This window comes from Danio rerio, chromosome 21 (assembly GCF_049306965.1).
Source record: "Danio rerio strain Tuebingen ecotype United States chromosome 21, GRCz12tu, whole genome shotgun sequence".
NCBI lineage: Eukaryota > Metazoa > Chordata > Actinopteri > Cypriniformes > Danionidae > Danio > Danio rerio.
The window spans coordinates 50,097,501-50,117,198 of record NC_133196.1 but is presented as its reverse complement, the minus strand read 5'-3'; the positions used below and the strand labels follow the sequence as shown (position 1 = coordinate 50,117,198).

General features: G+C 43.7%; 3 protein-coding genes across 3 annotated transcripts in view; 2 read left to right on the top strand and 1 right to left on the bottom strand.

The window, feature by feature from the left end:
- Positions 1-2,364: 2,364 nt before the first annotated feature.
- faxdc2 (fatty acid hydroxylase domain containing 2) lies at positions 2,365-14,048 on the bottom strand. The gene is given in 8 exon segments (NM_213507.1): positions 2,365-3,623; positions 6,109-6,275; positions 6,682-6,787; positions 7,010-7,215; positions 9,938-10,059; positions 10,806-10,909; positions 11,161-11,258; positions 13,955-14,048. Coding segments are annotated over 8 exon segments (972 nt in total). The 5' UTR covers positions 13,964-14,048; the 3' UTR covers positions 2,365-3,463.
- Positions 14,049-15,437: 1,389 nt separating this feature from the next.
- txndc15 (thioredoxin domain containing 15) lies at positions 15,438-17,637 on the top strand. Its single transcript, NM_001098775.1, is given in 5 exon segments — positions 15,438-15,522; positions 15,851-16,143; positions 16,414-16,577; positions 16,719-16,849; positions 17,374-17,637. Coding segments are annotated over 5 exon segments (861 nt in total). The 5' UTR covers positions 15,438-15,446; the 3' UTR covers positions 17,571-17,637.
- Positions 17,638-18,650: 1,013 nt separating this feature from the next.
- Positions 18,651-19,698, top strand: part of LOC137488853 (pterin-4-alpha-carbinolamine dehydratase 2-like) — a 7,989-nt gene continuing 6,941 nt past the window's right edge. Inside the window, exon 1 of the mRNA XM_073935567.1 lies at positions 18,651-18,792. Within this exon, the coding sequence (XP_073791668.1) occupies positions 18,679-18,792 (114 nt within the window). The 5' untranslated portion in view covers positions 18,651-18,678. The remainder of the gene's footprint in view (positions 18,793-19,698) is intronic.

The following is a 19,698-nucleotide window of genomic DNA, read 5'->3' as shown; positions in this document are numbered from 1 at the left end:
TACTGTATACATGTTCATCACTAACCTTTCTATGAACAGGATTTGATTAACTGCAGATCAATGACGGTGTGAATAGCCTGCTGTAATTATATTAAATAAATATATTAATGCAACATATGAACACATTCAGCCTCTTACAGTCTCCGATACATTACTCACAAAAGACCTCCACACAGCAGACATCTAACATTTCAAAAACAACACACACAGCCCACAGTCAGCGCAGACCATCGTGTGTGTGTGTGTGTGTGTGTGTGTGTGGTCTTCAGCAGCACGTGTAGCCCCTGTTAGAGAGTCTCTCCATCACTCTTAGTTCATAATATGTTTGTTTAAAAGGTGATAGTAATAATAGGTAAACAGGGCAGTTTGATCGTGTTTGCTGGAAAGATAATGTTCCGGCTTCTCCTTGGCGTTTCCGCGCTTCACTCTCGCGTTTGTCAGCTTCTGACAGAATCGGGTTTCAAAACACGTCAATAATCAAGCGCCCGTTATCATCATCATCATCATCATCAGCTCTAGAAGAGTTATTTCAGATTCAGACGCGCAAGCAGGAAACCGCTCGCTCTTCAGACTGGCTCGTGAAAAACTACAGGGCACAGGGGAATCTGCTCTGCTTTTTGCTGTGTGGCTGTTCATCAAGACGATGATGAGGTTTGTTTGAGCCGGGTTGACCATGGCTCGTTATTATACATGTATATATAATTCTGCTGTAATCTCTCGGCTGTGTATTTTAAACATGGCGGCTCTTTTGTTTACATTCCGGCTTGTTGCGTAAGCCAATGACGTATCTCGATTAACCAGTAGCGTTCAGCTGCGCGTGTAGCTCCGCCTTTTAGTGTCCTTTTGAAAGCTGCTGAAAAACTGGTGCAGCCATACAGTGGAAACGGCCATGAAAGCGTACTGAACTGTACCGCACCATCCCACTCAGCGAATATGGGCCATAATATAAACATTAGGAGTGTGAACATTAGGTGAACAGGTCACCCTGTAACCCCGTGTCCTGACGACACGCTACATGAGGAGATGCGCAGTGATGAGAAGTTTACAGCTGATGAAGCAGGACAGAAATGTAAACACTGAAGCACAGAATAGCGGACTCACTGCTCTCAGCACAACACTGAGCTCTATACTCTCATGAAGACACGTTACAGCTCGTGAACAGGGTTAATGTAGATGCTGGATCACTGATGTGTGTGGGTTTACAGTTCTGAAGTTCAGTTTCAGACGCTTTATTTATTCTTCAGATCTGAGCTGAACTCTGCTGCTGCTGTTAGTAATGTGCTGATAACGTCAGTCAGACTCACATTATCAGTGTTACACACTGAATACAGCACGTGAGCTGAGCGGATCAGTGTCAGTGTTCAGCTGTGAGGAACAGACGCCGTCTCTAATAAACACATTGAGCTGTTGGTTAGGACAACACTCGACTTAATATGGGAATTTTCCTTCTGTCGCGTGCCGCTGCTTTAGGACACACTGTAGGCTCGAGAGTCAGGCACGCTCCTGTTGATGTCAATCTGGCAACCTGTGCTTGTGTGGGCTGGGCAGAGGAGGCGGCGAGTGAAATGTGTAATACAAGTGTAATACCTAGCTCAACCACTGGGTGTTTAACACACACACACACACACACACACACACACACACACACACACTGCAGCTGTAATCATCAGCGCGCACTCGTGGTTCATGTTGCTGCAATAATCGCTGCTTCAGACATGTAAAATAATCTGGATTCTCTTTTTGACTGGAGTTTTCGGCTTCCTCCATTGTGTGTCGTTATTCTGCTGGTTTCAGGAGGAACTCTTCATTTGGACTCATTATCGCTGAACACAGCACTACATGTGTTGCTGATCTAGAGTTTGTAGATATTTAGACTAGAAAGATTTAGACTGTGTGTGTGTGTGTGTGTGTGTGTGTGTGTGTGTGTGTGTGTGTGTGTGTGTGCATGCTTGTATGTCAGGAGCTGGAGTGTGGAAGGGTCTGGTAACAGGACGGTTCAGGTGCAGCTGTTAGGTTATGGTGTGGGCTGTGGTCTGCAGGACTGGACGCTGCTGTAGGGGTCCGTCCGCTCCACAGGGTCTTAAGCTCTGTCAGTTTTTAAAATTCTTAAATGGACTGAAATACTGCTGCTGTTGGTCGTACGTCATTTAGTCAGGGTTCATTCTTGCTATGTGGATTACTCCATGAGCTGGATTGGGTTATTGATCCAGGATCGTTTGGTTCTTCAGAACTGATCTGAGAGTTGTTGTCATAGCAACTGGTCTAGTAGCTCATCTCATATGAACAGGATTAGATCGGGTCAAACAAAGGCAACACTGAGTGCTTATACTGAACGCTGATATGATTGATGCAAACACTATGGAGAATAGTAAAACATAGATTTTTATTTGGTTTGCACATGTACTTGCTGAATTATTTCAAGAAATAAATTGCAATATTTCAAGAAGAATTAATTAAATGAATAAAAACTACATTATTTCATTTATCAGAAACAAAAATTTAACATTACACTGAATTCATATTTTTTTGTGTGCCACCTCAAGATTCGGTGGGGCCTCTTCTGGCCACCCCTAAGAAATTTTTCTGGGGGTGCCACTGGTAAGCTCTGATTGGCTGAGGAAAGATCATGTGTTAGATCACCAGCGCTCGCTCTCTCTCTCAGAAATCGTCCTCTCAGTGAAGGATCGCCAGATTACACGTGTTTATTCATGATGATTCTGACCCACATGATGATTTAAAGATCAGGTAATGGAGTTTCAGAGAGCGTGATTTCAGCATGTTGATAAACATCCAGACACTGAATAATGAGCAGGGGGCGGGGCTCTCTTCAGTGCATCACTCCATAAAGTGCTAATTAACATTAAGAGAGGCGTGGCTAAGAATATGAATATGCAGTTGCTATGGAAACCCTCATGCTGACATCATCAGGAGGATATAGATATGAGCGTTCTTCTGGAGAAAGTCTGATTTGTTTTATTTGTGCTAGAATAAAAGCAGTTTTTAATAGTTTTAAAGTCATGTTAAGATCAATATCATTCACCCCTTCAGCAATATTAGTGTTGGATTGTCTCCAGAACAAACCACTGTTATACAATGACTTGCCTAATTACCCTAACTTTACCCTAATTACCCTAGTGAAGCCTTTACATGTCACTGTAAGCTGAACACTAGTGTCTTGAAGGATATCTAGACTAATATTATGTGCTGTCATCATGGAGAAGAGGAAATACATCAGTTATTAGAGATGAGTTATTGACTCTGTCATGATTAGAGATGTGTTGGGGAATCTGCTGTTCATCAGAGATTAATCTCAGCAGCAGGTCTGATCAGTCTGACTTCAGCTGTGATGTCTGATCCTCCAGTCTCCTGCAGCGCTGCTCAACATCATCAGCAGACCTCATAACCCAAGTGTGTGTGTGTGTGTGTGTGCAGTACACTGGTCAGCGGGCTGTAAACGCTGCGCTCACTGCTGTGTTTTCTTGCTGTGTTCTGGGATACTCTCGCTCAGCGGCGTCAGACCCAGCAGAACCGTGTGTCGCTCGTACGCTCGAGAGTTCCTGAACTTCTCATCCGTGCCGTGCAGACGATCCAACACTCCCAACACCCCATAACACTGATTAAACCTGCAGGACACACACACACACACACACACACACCAGCTGAGTTCACATGCAGAGACGAGGAGAAGATTTCTGTACAACACTGGAGTATCTCACATATCATCAGTGAATGATCATCAGTTGGTGTTTCTGTGTGGAGTTTGCATGTTCTCCCCGTGTTGGTGTGGGTTTTCTCCGGGTGTTCTGGTTTCCCCCACAGTCCAAACACATGCGCTATAGGGGAACTGATCAACTACACTGGCCATAGTGTATGACTGTGTGTGTGTGTGAATGAGTGTGTGTGTGGTTGTTTCCCAGTACTGGGTTGCAGCTGGAAGGGCATCCACTGTCCAAAACATATACTGGAATAGTTGGTGGTTCATTCCACCTTGGAGACGCCTGATGAATACGGAGAATGAGTGATCTGCCGGTGGATGGAGCAGGGTGATGGTATTGATTGTGTAAAGCAGACTCTGCTTGCTTTAAGCAGAAACTCAGGTAATTTCGGCTCGTTATTTCTGAAAGCAAGACTATATAGTGCTGGTCTAGAAGATAAGAGTGACGGTGAACTCCAGCGAGCCCTGAGCGTGCGAGTGGTCAGTAAATGAGTGATATCTGCAGGGTTGGTGGATGATCAGCACACAGCCGCTGTGTTTATCATCAGTGTATCAGACTGACAGATCCACTATCAGCAGAGCAAAGGACACGCCACGAGCCCTATGAAGAGCACAGAGGAGGACGGCCCAGACCGCACATGCTAAGAGCAGATCTGTGTCCCTCAGAGGAGTCGCCAGCGCTTCAGTGTTCAGTACCACATACAGAGGAACCAAACTACAACAACACACTGTCATTACATAATTACACCTTTATTAATGACGTTCAGCAACATTCAGCTGCTTAAACCCTGATCCAGACATCTGTTCTGCAATCATAAAACTTAATTCATGTTCATAGAGAGAAAATAAAACACATTCAAGATGTGAGGAAGTGCTTCAGCATAATATGAGCTGGTGTCTGTGGTGTTCAGACTGATGAATATGCAGATGAGCTGCTGTCTGTGGTGCTCAGACTGATGAATATGCAGATGAGCTGGTGTTTGTGGTGCTCAGACTGATGAATATGCAGATGAGCTGGTGTCTGTGGTGTTCAGACTGATGAATATGCAGATGAGCTGCTGTCTGTGATGCTCAGACTGATGAATATGCAGATGAGCTGCTGTCTGTTATGCTCAGACTGATGAATATGCAGATGAGCTGGTGTTTGTGGTGCTCAGACTGATGAATATGCAGATGAGCTGGTGTTTGTGGTGCTCAGACTGATGAATATGCAGATGAGCTGGTGTTTGTGGTGCTCAGACTGATGAATATGCAGATGAGCTGGTGTTTGTGGTGCTCAGACTGATGAATATGCAGATGAGCTGGTGTTTGTGATGCTCAGACTGATGAATATGCAGATGAGCTGGTGTTTGTGGTGCTCAGACTGATGAATATGCAGATGAGCTGGTGTTTGTGGTGCTCAGACTGATGAATATGCAGATGAGCTGGTGTTTGTGGTGCTCAGACTGATGAATATGCAGATGAGCTGGTGTTTGTGGTGCTCAGACTGATGAATATGCAGATGAGCTGGTGTTTGTGATGCTCAGACTGATGAATATGCAGATGAGCTGCTGTCTGTTATGCTCAGACTGATGAATATGCAGATGAGCTGGTGTTTGTGGTGCTCAGACTGATGAATATGCAGATGAGCTGGTGTTTGTGGTGCTCAGACTGATGAATATGCAGATGAGCTGGTGTTTGTGGTGCTCAGACTGATGAATATGCAGATGAGCTGGTGTTTGTGGTGCTCAGACTGATGAATATGCAGATGAGCTGGTGTTTGTGATGCTCAGACTGATGAATATGCAGATGAGCTGGTGTTTGTGGTGCTCAGAGTAATGAATATGCAGATGAGCTGGTGTTTGTGGTGCTCAGACTGATGAATATGCAGATGAGCTGGTGTTTGTGGTGCTCAGACTGATGAATATGCAGATGAGCTGGTGTTTGTGGTGCTCAGACTGATGAATATGCAGATGAGCTGGTGTTTGTGGTGTTCAGACTGATGAATATGCAGATGAGCTTGTGTCTGTGGTGTTCAGACTGATGAATATGCAGATGAGCTTGTGTCTGTGGTGTTCAGACTGATGAATATGCAGATGAGCTGGTGTTTGTGGTGCTCAGACTGATGAATATGCAGATGAGCTTGTGTCTGTGGTGTTCAGACTGATGAATATGCAGATGAGCTTGTGTCTGTGGTGTTCAGACTGATGAATATGCAGATGAGCTGGTGTTTGTGGTGCTCAGACTGATGAATATGCAGATGAGCTTGTGTCTGTGGCGCTCAGACTGATGAATATGCAGATGAGCTTGTGTCTGTGGCGCTCAGACTGATGAATATGCAGATGAGCTGGTGTCTGTGGCGCTCAGACTGATGAATATGCAGATGAGCTGGTGTTTGTGGTGCTCAGACTCACTTGAGATGGTGGTAGTCGTGGAACTCAGGCGAGGGCAGCAGGGGCAGGTGGTACCCGCAGTGGGAGACGGTGGTGACCAGCAGAGCGATGGTGAACCACAGGCTGGTGGTGGAGACGTGGGAGCCCAGCAGGAGTGGCCCTATCAGAGCCGGCAGCATGTTGGACAACTGCACACAGATGGAGGAGGACAGAGGATCAATACCGCATTCACACGGCACACATACATGTAAGCAGGAACAATATCACAGTGATTCTGCTTTACTCAGGTCAGATTCTGCCTCGTTCATATGCTTATATTGATCTGATATGAGTGATATCCATGCACTGGTGTGTGTGCAGTGTACACGGGGGATCAGTGTTCACCTGTCCATGTGAGACAGTAAAGACTCTTTTAGAGCAGAGCAGAGACCTGCATGAGTTCCCAACTTTACACCTCACATGCAGCACACAGAGCTTTAATAATGTGCTGTAGCTCCAGTAAAGCATGTCAACATGTTAATGACAGAGAATCATCTGAAACCCTTGGAACAGATGTGTGTGTGTGTGTGTGTGTGTGCGGCCGCTGGATCTTACCACATGCTCGACCGGATGAGCGTAGAGCGCCACCACGCCGACAGGAGCCGTCCACTCGTGATGGATCTTGTGGATGCTCTTGTAGAGCGACGGATGGTGAACGAGCCTGAAACAAGCAGATCAACAACTCTCTGTCATTACACAGCTCCATCTGGAATATTCAGTCCGTCATAGACCCGTCAGACAGCAGCCTGCTCTAGCAGAGACACTAGAGAGAGTCGCATCTGCTCAGCTGTGCTCATTCCTACAGAACCAACATCTGTGAGAGATCAAATCTGGATGTAGAGCGTGTGTGTGTGTGTGTGTGTGTGTGTTGTGCGTCTCTGACCGGTGTGTGTAGTAGAAGAGGATCTCCTCCATCAGCCCGCAGAAGGCCAGCTCCAGCAGCACCCAGTGAAAGGTGGGCAGCTCGGGGCCGCAGGGGTCTCCACGCAGCCGCATCAGCTGGTAGGTCAGCGCCACCACCGGCCCCGACAGACACACCTGATTAAACAGCACCGTCTTCACCGCATGCCACAGCCGGCCCGTGTCCACCTGCAGGACAGCGCTCAGGTTAGAGATACAGCAGACGAGGGTTCTCTCAGAATAAAGCCGGACAGGTTGATCAGCAGCTGATGAAGGAGACTGAAGGGGTTATTCTGAGAGAACAACCGACCGGATGTGCTTTACCCACTTATTTTACTGCTACTGGCAACAAAACAGAACAATTAGACACTAAACATTGTTCTGAGCTGTAATAGTTTATTCATTCTTTAATTAACACTGACAGAAAGTAAAACAGCTGCTGGAGTATACACTAACCTGCGCATTATTCAGACACTAGAGCGCGGCGTGACACCAGCAGACACACATATGACTGTGAATGTATGGATGAAGGTATTCACTGACGGGGATTCTCAGTTCCTGGATGAGGCAGTGTTATTCAGCCATTGTTATCTGGGAATAACAGAGCTAGGAATGTTGAGATTTACCCATCAGAAGTGTGTATTCCAGACAGCATGCAGAAGAGTTATCGATTACAGCCTTTATCAATAAGTGCTGTGGTTTACTAGAGATGTCAGCTGTGGCAGCTCAGTCAACAGTGCTTCATCACACTGATTACTGACACGGTTTCAGTTTACTAGAACTTCAGTGTGAAGCTTCAATGTAAAGATGAATGCAATTGAACTGAAAGCTGCAGAGTACCGCAGGGCTCAGGTCTTGGCTCTTTGCTGTTCACATTGTTTATGCGAACTCCAGGAGTTATTAAAGCACAGAGCTAGTTTCCACTAACCCAACACTCAGTCAGTGTAGATTTAACACACATCTCTCCGCATTAGCACACACATAACACAAATGCAGAACGCCTGAAAGCCAAATCCTCTACAACAGGGGTGTTCAAACTTGGTCCTGGAGAGTTTATCTCCAACTCGCTTCAACACACCTGCCAGGAAGTTTCTAGTGTTTCTAGTAAGAGCTTGATTAGCTGGATCAGGTGTGTTTGATTGGAGCTAAACTCTCCTGGACACCGGCCCTCCAGGATCGAGTGTGGACACCCCTGCTCGACAGGATGGGTAGTCTGCATTATTGAGGACAACAGAGCCGGGAACACTTCTCAAAAGCACACTGTAATGTGAAAATCACCTGCGCTTATGCAAGTGTGTTTCCATAATCCTGGACCCGGCCCGTATCCTGACTGATAAGCTCAATATGCTCCACTATCTGAACGACTGATATGGATTTCTCTCATTTTTATCTGTATGTCAACACTCTACATTGCATTACGCGTGATCTGACAAACTGAACATCTCCCAACGCAAAGGTGAAAGTGATGCAACAAACCCTGGTCATGTCCAACAGGAGATGACACTGACTGAATATAGGCAGATGTTCACTCAGAGGAGGAAAGTGAGAGCAGTCAATGCTCAGCTCTATTCCAACACTTCTGCACCTCTGACTGATCGGCTCTGCTCTGCTTTAACTCCTCTCACAGGTCGGCGTGTGCAGATATGCTGCTGCTGTTGTTCTGTAGGTTCAGGGTGAAGGTCAGTCAGTGCTGTTACTGTCGAGCAAATCATCGAGTCCATCAGAAAGCCCAGAGAAAACAGCTCCGTCATCAGCGGACTCTGAACTCGCTCCACCAGCAGGGACATGTTCAGAGCGTTTGGTTCCTTTCACACACACACACACACACACACACACACACACACACCTGGATGTTTTTATTCTCTATGCTGATCATTATATTGATCGCAGATGCTGTGTCATCTAAACTGAAGCTCCACGTGATCCGTTATCATCAGCACAAACACGGTTATCAGCAAGGGAAGCGGTTATGGCTTTACAGGCTCATATTTACAGGACACAGGGCAGATAATGATGAACTACAGTCCAGTAACAGCACAGGAGAACATGTACAGTGATGTAGGAGCACATGCGGGAACAGCTCTGATGAGGGCACGTCAGCTGCAGATGCAGGAGTCCTGCGGTTTACTGAATAACACGGTAACCACACACACGTCACCACAACACCAGTCAGAGGAGGAAAATACATCACCTGAACTCTGTATAGATATAGGAGACACGACTATTAGAAGATCTGGACGCTGACGTTTCTAAATATGGAGAAAATCGATGCTCTTTACTAAACAAAACATGTAGTTTTGATCTATTTACACAAATATTCCCGCGTGACCCCTGACTCTCCCCATGAGGAGGTCGTGTGCTGCAGTTTCACATAGGTTAACACAGGATTGTTTCCTCTGCTGGGATAAAAACACGCTTCACCACAAAATATTGAAGGAAAAGTCCAGTGGTTTAGACATTTCTGAGTGTTTTTCTTCTGTTAAATGAGAGACTTTGAGGAATGCTGGAAGGAAGAGAGCCTGATTCCATAGCTGGAATAAATAATACAGTCTGCCTTCTCCAACATTCTTCAGAATATCTCCCCTTCTGCTCAACAGAGCTCAAACAGGTTTGGAGGATGAAGAGCTGATGCCATGATAACTTACATTTCTGGCTGAACTGTGCCTTTAAGGCTTGAGGTTATCACTGATTAATTAATTACTGATATCAGTTTAATAGTTCATAGCCCTTTAAAATAGAGTCGTATATACTGCAGAACTGTCCTACAGCTCATATTACACATTATAATTCATTATTCATTCATTATCATGTTGCAGTGATAAAGGGATGTAAACACTGCAGTGTTTTCACGCATGGCATTGCTCAGTGGTGTTCACAGTGAATGACAGAGTTTGAGAGAGCAGCACAGTACCGGGCTGTTTTTGTCGGTCTGAATCCGGTAGCGTGTGATGAAGTTTGGTTTTCCAGTGACGTCCACCAGCATCAGCAGAGCATTGAACAGCCAGAAGGAGAGCGTGGGCACCAGCATAGTGCCTGATCACACACACACACACACACACACACACACACACACACACACACACACACACACACACACACACACACAGACACACACACAGACACACACACAGACACACACACACACACACACAGACACACACACACACACACACACACACACACACACAGCAGTAATTATAAATCACTGATAAATTGATATCCTGAATTTATGTAGTTCACTATATATCATCATGTAGTGTCTTTCTTCTGTCGAACACAGAGGAAGATATTCTGAAAAATGCTGGAAACTGGTAACTATTCACTTCTATTTATTTCTCCTGCATTGGAAGTGAATGGTTACCGATTTTCATCATTCTTCAAAATATCTTCTTCAACTTATCCAGCATGTTTTGCACAGCGGATGCCCTTCCAGCCGCAACCCAATACTGGGAAAACCCATACACACTTATTCTTGTACACTACGGCCAGTTTAATTCATCAAGTGGTGACCACTGAAACACGATACCTTCCATTATGGATATTGCTTATGCTATTATCAGGATATTGATGCTGACTTTTCGGTATATTGTGCAGCCCTAATTCATGATTCACTCCACACACACTCAATCTAACTGAATGTGCTGTTTTCAGAGCTGTTCAAGCTCTCTGGTCCTATCACAGAAACACTAGACATGTCAGTGTGAGGTGTTTCCCCTCAGGTGCAGCCCTAATCAATGCTTCTAATACCAATAATCATTGCTAATCAATAGATGTCTTACCGATGAAGAAGAGTGCGGTCTGGTTTCCGCCCATGGCCTGGTGGATGCGGCTCCACTGCGTCTGCCAGAAGTCTCCAGACGCTCCCCAAAACCTCTGCAGATGCCTGAGGAAACAAACAGCAGCGCTCCACACGTCACTGACCGCCGCCGCCACTAATAATAATATATATTTTAAACATTTAAAGTTTACGATGCAAACCCAATTACATCTTCTAGTTTGGTGAGCAAAGTGAATCTCATATAATAAACAAATGAATAAATTCTTAAACAGAAAGACATCAATAAATAAAGTTCAATAATTTGAGTCAAAGTTACGTGTGGAGTGAGTAAAGTCCAGCAGAGCGGATCAGCTCACCATGTGACGGAGTTTCTGAAGCCGATGAGGAAGAAGAGGCCGGAGCCGATGACGAACGCTGCCTTCCTCAGCGAGTCCCAGACGCCGCCGCTGCTCTCCTTTACATACAGAGAAGAGGTCAGATGCTAAGAGACGATATATTATATTAGCACATTCACAGTATCTGTCGCTGATCTGCTGGTTATTATGAGATAGATAATAGATGCTAATCTGTTTATTAAGCATTAGCGTCTAGTGAATTCATCATCTGTTAAGCGTTAACTCTACATTAATAAACGTTAATAAATAGTTTATAACTGCAGCTACAAATGCTCTACTCTAGACTTATAAACACAGGTGTAAAGTGCTTAATAATTGTACTTTCATAACGTTTGACTGGTTGATTTTTCATTACTAAATTCAGTATTGCATTATTTACAAACCATGTGTATTTGAGAGTAGTTGGCGGTTTTTAAGATCATTCAGAATGAGTTAGTAAATGATTAATAAACTATTGAAATTAACTTTTATATATATATATTATTCAGGCATATAGTAATGGTTACTCTGTATGTTAATAAATGCTTTATTAACTCATCTTCATTCAGTTCTGTGAGCTAATCTAAAGTGAGGACTGTTCATGCTTTATAAATCCCTTATACATGACAATTGAAGGCTCAGTAATAAATGAACAATACTCTTTGTAATCTTATCTAAAGTAGAATGACTGTAAAGTTTAAACATTGCTGAATAACAGGAGTGTCAAAATACGACATCAAATTGGATAAAACAACAACAATATAATAATTTAACAACATAATAATTTAACAAAATATTAATTTAACAATATAAAAATTTAACAACATAATAATTTATCAACATAATAATTAAACAACATAATTTAACAACACAGTAATTTAAAAATATAATAATTTACCAATATAATAATTTAACAACATAATAATTTAACAATATAATAATTTGACAACATAATAATTTAACACAATATTAATTAAATAATATAATAATTTAACAATATAATTATTTAACAATATAATAATTTAACAATATAATAATTTAACAACACAGTAATTTAAAAATAAAATAATTTAACAATATAATAATTTAACAACATAATAATTTAACACAATATTAATTAAATAATATAATAATTTAACAATATAATTATTTAACAATATAATAGGATGCGATATTTAAACTGTACAGTAATTTTATTTTAGATAAGGTTGCAAATATTTATGTTTCATTTGATGCAGTTTGATTGTGTATCTTCAGATGAACGGGAATGAATAATGTTGTTTATGTTCTTTTTTCCTGTTTAGAATTTAACTGAGCCTTTAATAGTCATTTATAATGCATTTATAAAGCATGAATAGTCCTCACTTTAGATTAGCTCACAGAACTGGATGAAGATGAGTTAATAAATCATTTATTAACATACAGAGTAACCATTACTATATGCCTGAATAATAATATATATAAACGTTAATTTCAATACTTTATTAATCATTTACTAACTCATTCTGAATTATCTTAAAAAGCAACTAACCATGCTTAAATAACTGCACTGTTAATGATGCAAGACTTAATATATAATTAATAAATCATTACTAAAGTATGAAAACACAATCATTAAGCACATTATAAATGTGGCATTTGCAGTTATAAACTGCTTACTAATGTTTATTAATGTAGGGTTAATGCTTAACAGATAATGATTTGACTACTTACTAATGCTTAATGATTGATTAATAGTGTGCGGTTATTATAAAGTTACTGAAATACTGCTGTTTACTATTAATATAATGTATGCAAATATAATGTTTCTGAACTAAACACAGCTATAATATAATAAACATTTTACTATACTGCTATTAGTTTTTAATACAGTAAAATCTAAAGTATACTCCAGCATTTCCCACAGTTGATCAGTAGACTGTAGTAACACTGCAGTATGCTGGAGCACTCGTTAGCAGAGAGCTGTAATATGTACAGTATAGTACACTTTACTGTAGTGTGCTTCAAAACACTACTGCAGATCACCATCATACTTGTTTAATGATTCAGTAAAGATAACCAGCGACTCTGAAACATCACTACTGGTAATGAAGTCAGACACATGTTTATAACAGATGAAGAGCCCATACTAATATTAGCAATAACAGGGCCGGAGTGGGACTCCTTTTCAGCCCTGGAGTTTCAAGCCTCAGACCGGCCCACCTCAGTTCACGACTGACTATATTAAAATAAGGTCATTTCCAAATCAGTTTCTAATGACACTATCACGTATTTTTTTGAGAAAACAGCTGCTTTAGAACTTCAAATGTTCAACAACCCTAACAGTAGTATATGTCTTAACAATAAAAATGAAAAAAAAAAAACCCTCTCAGACGAGGATCAAACCCGGGTCCGCAGTGTCATAGCCTAACGCGCTAACCACGGGACCACAACAACTGTGCGTAAAATAGTGGCTCGTCTTAGTTATATAATCATTAACCAGGCTGCGAGAAAATAGATAAAAAGAGCAGAGCTTTGGTAAAATAATTAATAGGAAGACTGTGGTCAAGTAAAAAAAATAATTAATGTAAAAAGTGTGACTGCTGAGAGCAACAGATTCTGGAGCTAGGGACAACGGCCCTCGCGGCCAAAAAACGCACCGGCCCACCGGGAATTCTCCCGGTCCTCCCGATTAGCCAATCCGGGCCTGAGCAATAATGATGATAACACACAGAACACACGCAAGACGAAGCGCGACAGTACAGTAAACAGAGCCTGTAATGAAGTGAATACTCACTGTGGCCATCCTGTGAGTGTGTGTGTGTGTGTGTATAAGAGTGTGTGTAGATAAGTGTATGAGTGTGTGTGTGGAGCTCCCGCAGATGACGGACTCCGAACTGACGGACCGCAGCCGGACTGAAATGTTTACAGTCGAGCTCTTCTGTTATTGGACGGCAGAACTCTCTTCAGTGATTGGACAGCCGCTGGTCAGCTGACAACATCAGCCACCGCAGCTGTAACAGCAGAACTGAACCAACATCAAACAGCTGCGTGTGTTAACTGCATAAATAAATAAATTAATTAACACATAAATAAATAATATTAATCATTACAAAAAAATTAATTAAAAAGAAAAGCAGGCAGAATTAATAATATGCTAATCAACTAACCTCCTCTCCCCTCCTCTCTCTATTGTAATTATTATATTTTATTTATTAATTATTTCATTTTTTTATTTATTTTTGTATGTATTTATATTTTAATATGATTTAAATTTAATTTCATTATTTTTTCATGGTGTAGGGTTCTGATGTGGATGTCAGGGTTTTGTTATGGTTTCGGATGTTGAATATTCAGCAGCAGTGATGAGAAAACACCGGTGTTATGCAGAATATCAGCTGATAAAGCCTCCTCATGCTGGCAGATCACTTCCTCAACACTGTGTCTGCTTGTTTGTTTGTTTATTTGCTGTGTCATTTGTTTATTTATTTATTATTTTTTAATTGCTCTAACAGACTGATAGCTCCGCCCTAAAAGACCGCCCCAAATGACTGATAGCTCCGCCCTTAAAGACTGACATCCCCGCCCCAAATGACTGATAGCTCCGCCCTAAAAGACTGACATCCCCGCCCCAAATGACTGATAGCTCCGCCCTAAAGGCAATCCGTGTGATTTTGAGGGGAAGGGAAGGTTCAGCTATTCATTCTCCTACAGCTTAGTCTCTTTATTAATCAGGGACCGCCACAGCAGAATGAACCGCCAACTATTCCAGCATATGTTTTGCACAGTGGATGCCCTTCCAGCTGCAACCCAGTACTGGAAAACACCCATACACACTCATTCACACACACACTCATACACTGCGGCCAGTGTAGTTGATCAGTTCCCCTATAGTGCATGTGTTTGGACTGTGGGGGAAACCGGAGCACCCGGAGGAAACCCACACCAACACGAGGAGAACATGCAAACTCCACACAGAAACACCAACTGACCCAGCTGAGACTCAAACCTGAGACCTTCTTGCTGTGAGGCCATAGTGCAAAGCACTGAGCCACCGTGCCGCCTGGTTACGATACTGAAAGATGTTGAGGGCAGATGGAGATGTAGAGAATGCTGAAGCGCGCAGGTACGCCGTTGATATCGAGCTTCACTACACACACAGGTAAGAGGAGCAGAGTGTACTGCAGACAGTCGCCAGAGGGCGGCGACAGCATAGTGACAGTTCAGCTGTGCCGGAAGTGCTGTACCGGAAGTGCAGAGCAGCGGATCTCACATACAGGATCGGCAGGATGAGCTCTGCCCCGCGCCGGTTCCGCTGCTTCGCGCTCTGCCTGTGTGTGATCAGCGGACTCACCACACTCTCCGGTACACACACACACATACCACACTCTCCGGTACACACACAGACACGCGCACACACTCTCTGACAGAGGTAAACAAAAACACACTCGCCTGGAGCTGGAGTGTTCGCCGTGTTTACTGTCAGGTCGCTGTGTTCATGACATGTATTGATCATGTGTGTGCTCTTACTTTAGCCCGTGTTTACACGGCTTTACCGGGCTTACTGTGAGCTGTACCCTGTGGGTTATACTGCATGTTTTACCGTGTGTTTACCTCATGTTCAGCTATGTGTTACTCAGTTTTACACTGTTTACCGTGTGTGTGTGTGTGTGTGTGTGTTTACCGTGTGCAGATGTGTGTGCATCAGAGGCCGCAGCTCCTCCAGATGTGGAGCTCCAGGCGGCTGCAGCGCTGCACTCACAGTCAGCAGAGGTGCAGGAGCGGCCGGGCCCCCGAGAGCCCTGTGTGGAGGAACCCCAGGAGCCGCTGGAGCTGCGGCCAGCCGTCAGTCACGCAGACACTGCAGAGAACCAGAACCAGAACCAGAGCTTCAGCGAGGCGGCGAAGACCTTCAAGGTGAACTGTGAGAAGAGGAACATCAGCGCTGAGGAGCAGCTTACGGTGCAGGTGCTGAACGCCTCTCAGGTGAGACACACACACACACACACACACACACACACACACACACACAGATGTGTAGTTTTATGTATGTATGTGTGTGTGTGTGTGTGTGTGTGTGTGTGTGTGTTCTTCTTTAATGAAGTGTTCACTTGTGTTTTCTTTGATTAATGTTTCAGTTTGTTTGATGATCAGAAATATTAAAGTGTGAGAAACATCAACAACAGAAGTGTCTGTGTGTGTGTGTGTGTGTGTGTGTGTGTGTGTGTGTGTGTGTGTGTGTGTGTGTGTCTGCAGGACCTGATGGATCTGCTAAACGCTAACAGCAGTGAGTGCTCTCTGGTGCTCTTCTACACCGGCTGGTGTCCGTTCTCTGCTAGCCTCGCGCCACACTTCAACGCCTTGCCCAGAGCCTTTCCCAGCATGCACTTCCTGGCCCTGGATGCATCTCAGCACAGCAGGTGTGTGTGAGTGCGTGTTGTGTGTATGTTGTGTGTGTGTGTGTGTGTGTGTGTGTGTGTGTGTGTGAGTGAGTGTGAAAGAATGAGTATGTGTTAGTGTTTATGTGAGCGTGTGTGTTGATGATGTGTGTGTCTCCGCAGTCTCTCCACACGGTTCGGGACCGTGGCGGTGCCCAATATTCTGCTGTTCCAGGGGGTGAAGCCGATGGCCAGATTCAACCAGACGGAGAGAACATTAGAGACGCTCACAGCCTTCATCAGCAACCAGACCGGTGCGCCGACACACACTCTCCATCTGCTCTAAACACAGTCACACACACACACACACACACACACACACACACACACCTGACACACTATTAATGCACAATTCTGGAAGGGAACGCTTGATTCTGTCAGTAAATGTTAATTCACTCATTGATACATTTTGTAAACAGTAACAGTTCACGGTAACAGAGTCAACGAGTAACAGAGTCAGCGAGTAACAGTCGACAAGTAATGAAGTCAACAAGTAGCTGAGTCCTTGAGTAACAGAGTCGGTGGTAACATAGTCAATGAGTAACAAAGCCAACAAGAGTCGACGAGTAACGAATTTAATGAGTAGAAAAGTCAACGATGAGTCGATGAGCAGCCGAGTCAACTCTCTCTCACTCGCGCGCGCACACACACACACACACACACACACACACACACACACACACACACACACAGTCTCTCTCTCTCTCTCTCTCTCTCTCTCACACACACACACACACACACACTCACTCAGTGTCTCTCTCTCTCTCTGTGTGCTCAGGGTTTGAGGCGAGCGTGGGTCAGTGTGTGCTGCCGGAGGATCACGCTGGTCCTCTGCCGGCTGTTCCCGTGCGCAGTATCGACTGGCTCTTCGTCTTCTCGGTTCTCTTCATCCTGGGCTTCGCTCTGTACGCCGCCCTGTGCACCGACAGCATCCGCTGGCTCATTCCAGGACAGGACCACGAACACCAGGAGTAGAGCGAGTGTGTGTGTGAGTGTGATCCTGATTGTACATACTTGTGAAATAAAGAACTGTTGGATGGTGAATGGTGCTGTGTGCATCCATGTATGAGGAGCAGGAGTGGAGCGCAGACACTGACGTAGACTTCACTCGCTGCAGTTCAGGAGCAGCATCGCTGTTATTGTTGTTGGATGAAAAGCACTGTGTGCTCCATCTGCTGGTTAGGGATTGTTTAGGGTAAAAGTAAACGCTATATTACATCATGGAGAGGGGTGTGGCTGCAGACCTGGTGCAGTGCAATCCAAACTGCATCCAATGCTTTTTAATTCGTTAGCCTAACTTCACGGTGACGTCAAACAAAGCAAAAAGGCAGAACATTTTATAGGTAATATAAGTTTTTTTTTTCTGTTTTTGTATGTTCTGAACTTTTGTGCTAATCAGGTAACGTTATTGATGATGACAGTCACTTACTGCATTCACCATACGACAAAGCAGCTCCAACTCGCACTAAACACTCGGCTTATGCTAGTTTTGTTGAATAAAATCAGCAAGCAATGCAAAAGAAATATGACAACGAGATGCTGCGCTGCCAGAAACTTGTGTTATTGCCGTCAGTATGAGCAGTGAAAGCAGGAGAGGAGCTGTGTTTCAGGACACGGATTAGATCAAGTTTAACAGGGAAGGAGGACAGTACATGTCCATACACACAAACACAAGCTTTTTGTCAGGAATGCCAGTGCGGTCACTGATGTAGAAAAGTGATGTAAAATTATAATTTCAAGTGACTGTTATCATCAATAACGTTACCTGATTAGCACAAAAGTTCAGAACATACAAAAACAGAAAAAAAATTAATCTTACCTATGAAATGTTCTGCCTTTGTGCTTTGTTTTCTTTGTTTGCTCGTTACTACACCCGTAGACAGCGCTAAAGTCCCGCATCTTCACGCAATAACACTGTCTTGACTAGTGCGGTTGAATGACATTTGTCCTGGGAGCCCTGTACCAATGTGGCGGCGCTATTGACGCATGCTCAGGGTCCGTATGCGATATCTAGTGCTGCGGTCTTCTGATCAGGCGCGCCGCGGACAGCCCCTCAGTGTTTCCCGCTCCCAGTGCAGTGCAGATGATGAGCCTGTTATTACTGCGGCTGACCCCGGGCCTGCTGAGGCCGACACACCGGACCACACCGAGCTGCTTCCGGGCTGCTGGAGACCGGACGGGCGGTGCCGGTAAAACGGTAAGAAAAGCCAAAATACAGGCGAGCACGAGCGCGGCTTTACTGCTGACGTCAGAGTACCATCGACCAATCAAAGACGAGAGTTCCAGCGTGAGCTAGCTGTGCTAATGCTAATGTTTGACAGGTATTTTAAAAGCAGAGCGCTGATTAAATTAAGGCTACATGCGCTTACCCGACCAGCTCTTTATAAAGCACTCCTATAACCGTTTGTCTAGTGTTAATTGTGTTCAAAGGCTCGTGTTGTTTGTCTATATAGTGTGCGTTTTCTGTCCTCCGCGGTGAGTCCGCTGGCCGGCAGAGGACGCTCGCAGACCGACTACAGCCCGCGCGGCGGATCCACATCTGCTTTATCGGGCATCAAAACACCGCACACGTGTACAGTGATGCCGAACATCATGCTGGATTCGTTAAACCAGTTTTTCTCACTCTCCACTACACATATAGTAAATGTACGATTAAAATGTTCTGATATAACTGAAGTGTGAAATATTTTCCAGCAACAATAATCACATTATTTAATAAATCAATGAGTGTCTGTGTGAAGTGCTCATCAGGCCCACACAGAGTCTGCATCACTGCCACACATGTGTAGATCATCATTGAGTCTGTGTTTACTTGTGTCTGCATTCATATTGATTCAGTTTTGTTTTTGTGATGTAATAGTAGTCTGTAAAGTATCTTCTGTCGTTTAGTGGTTATATAAGAGACTCGCTTTGTTTTCCAAATTAGTGGATCTAATAGGATTTGCATTGTAAACATTAAATAAAAGAAGAATAAATATTATTTGTTGACTTTATGTATTAAGCTTGTAGTTATGACACTCCTAAATCAGCATATATCTGCAGATTCTGGACAAAATCCTGGGCAGAAAATGTCCACAGATTGTGTCTGGGTTTAGTAATGAGT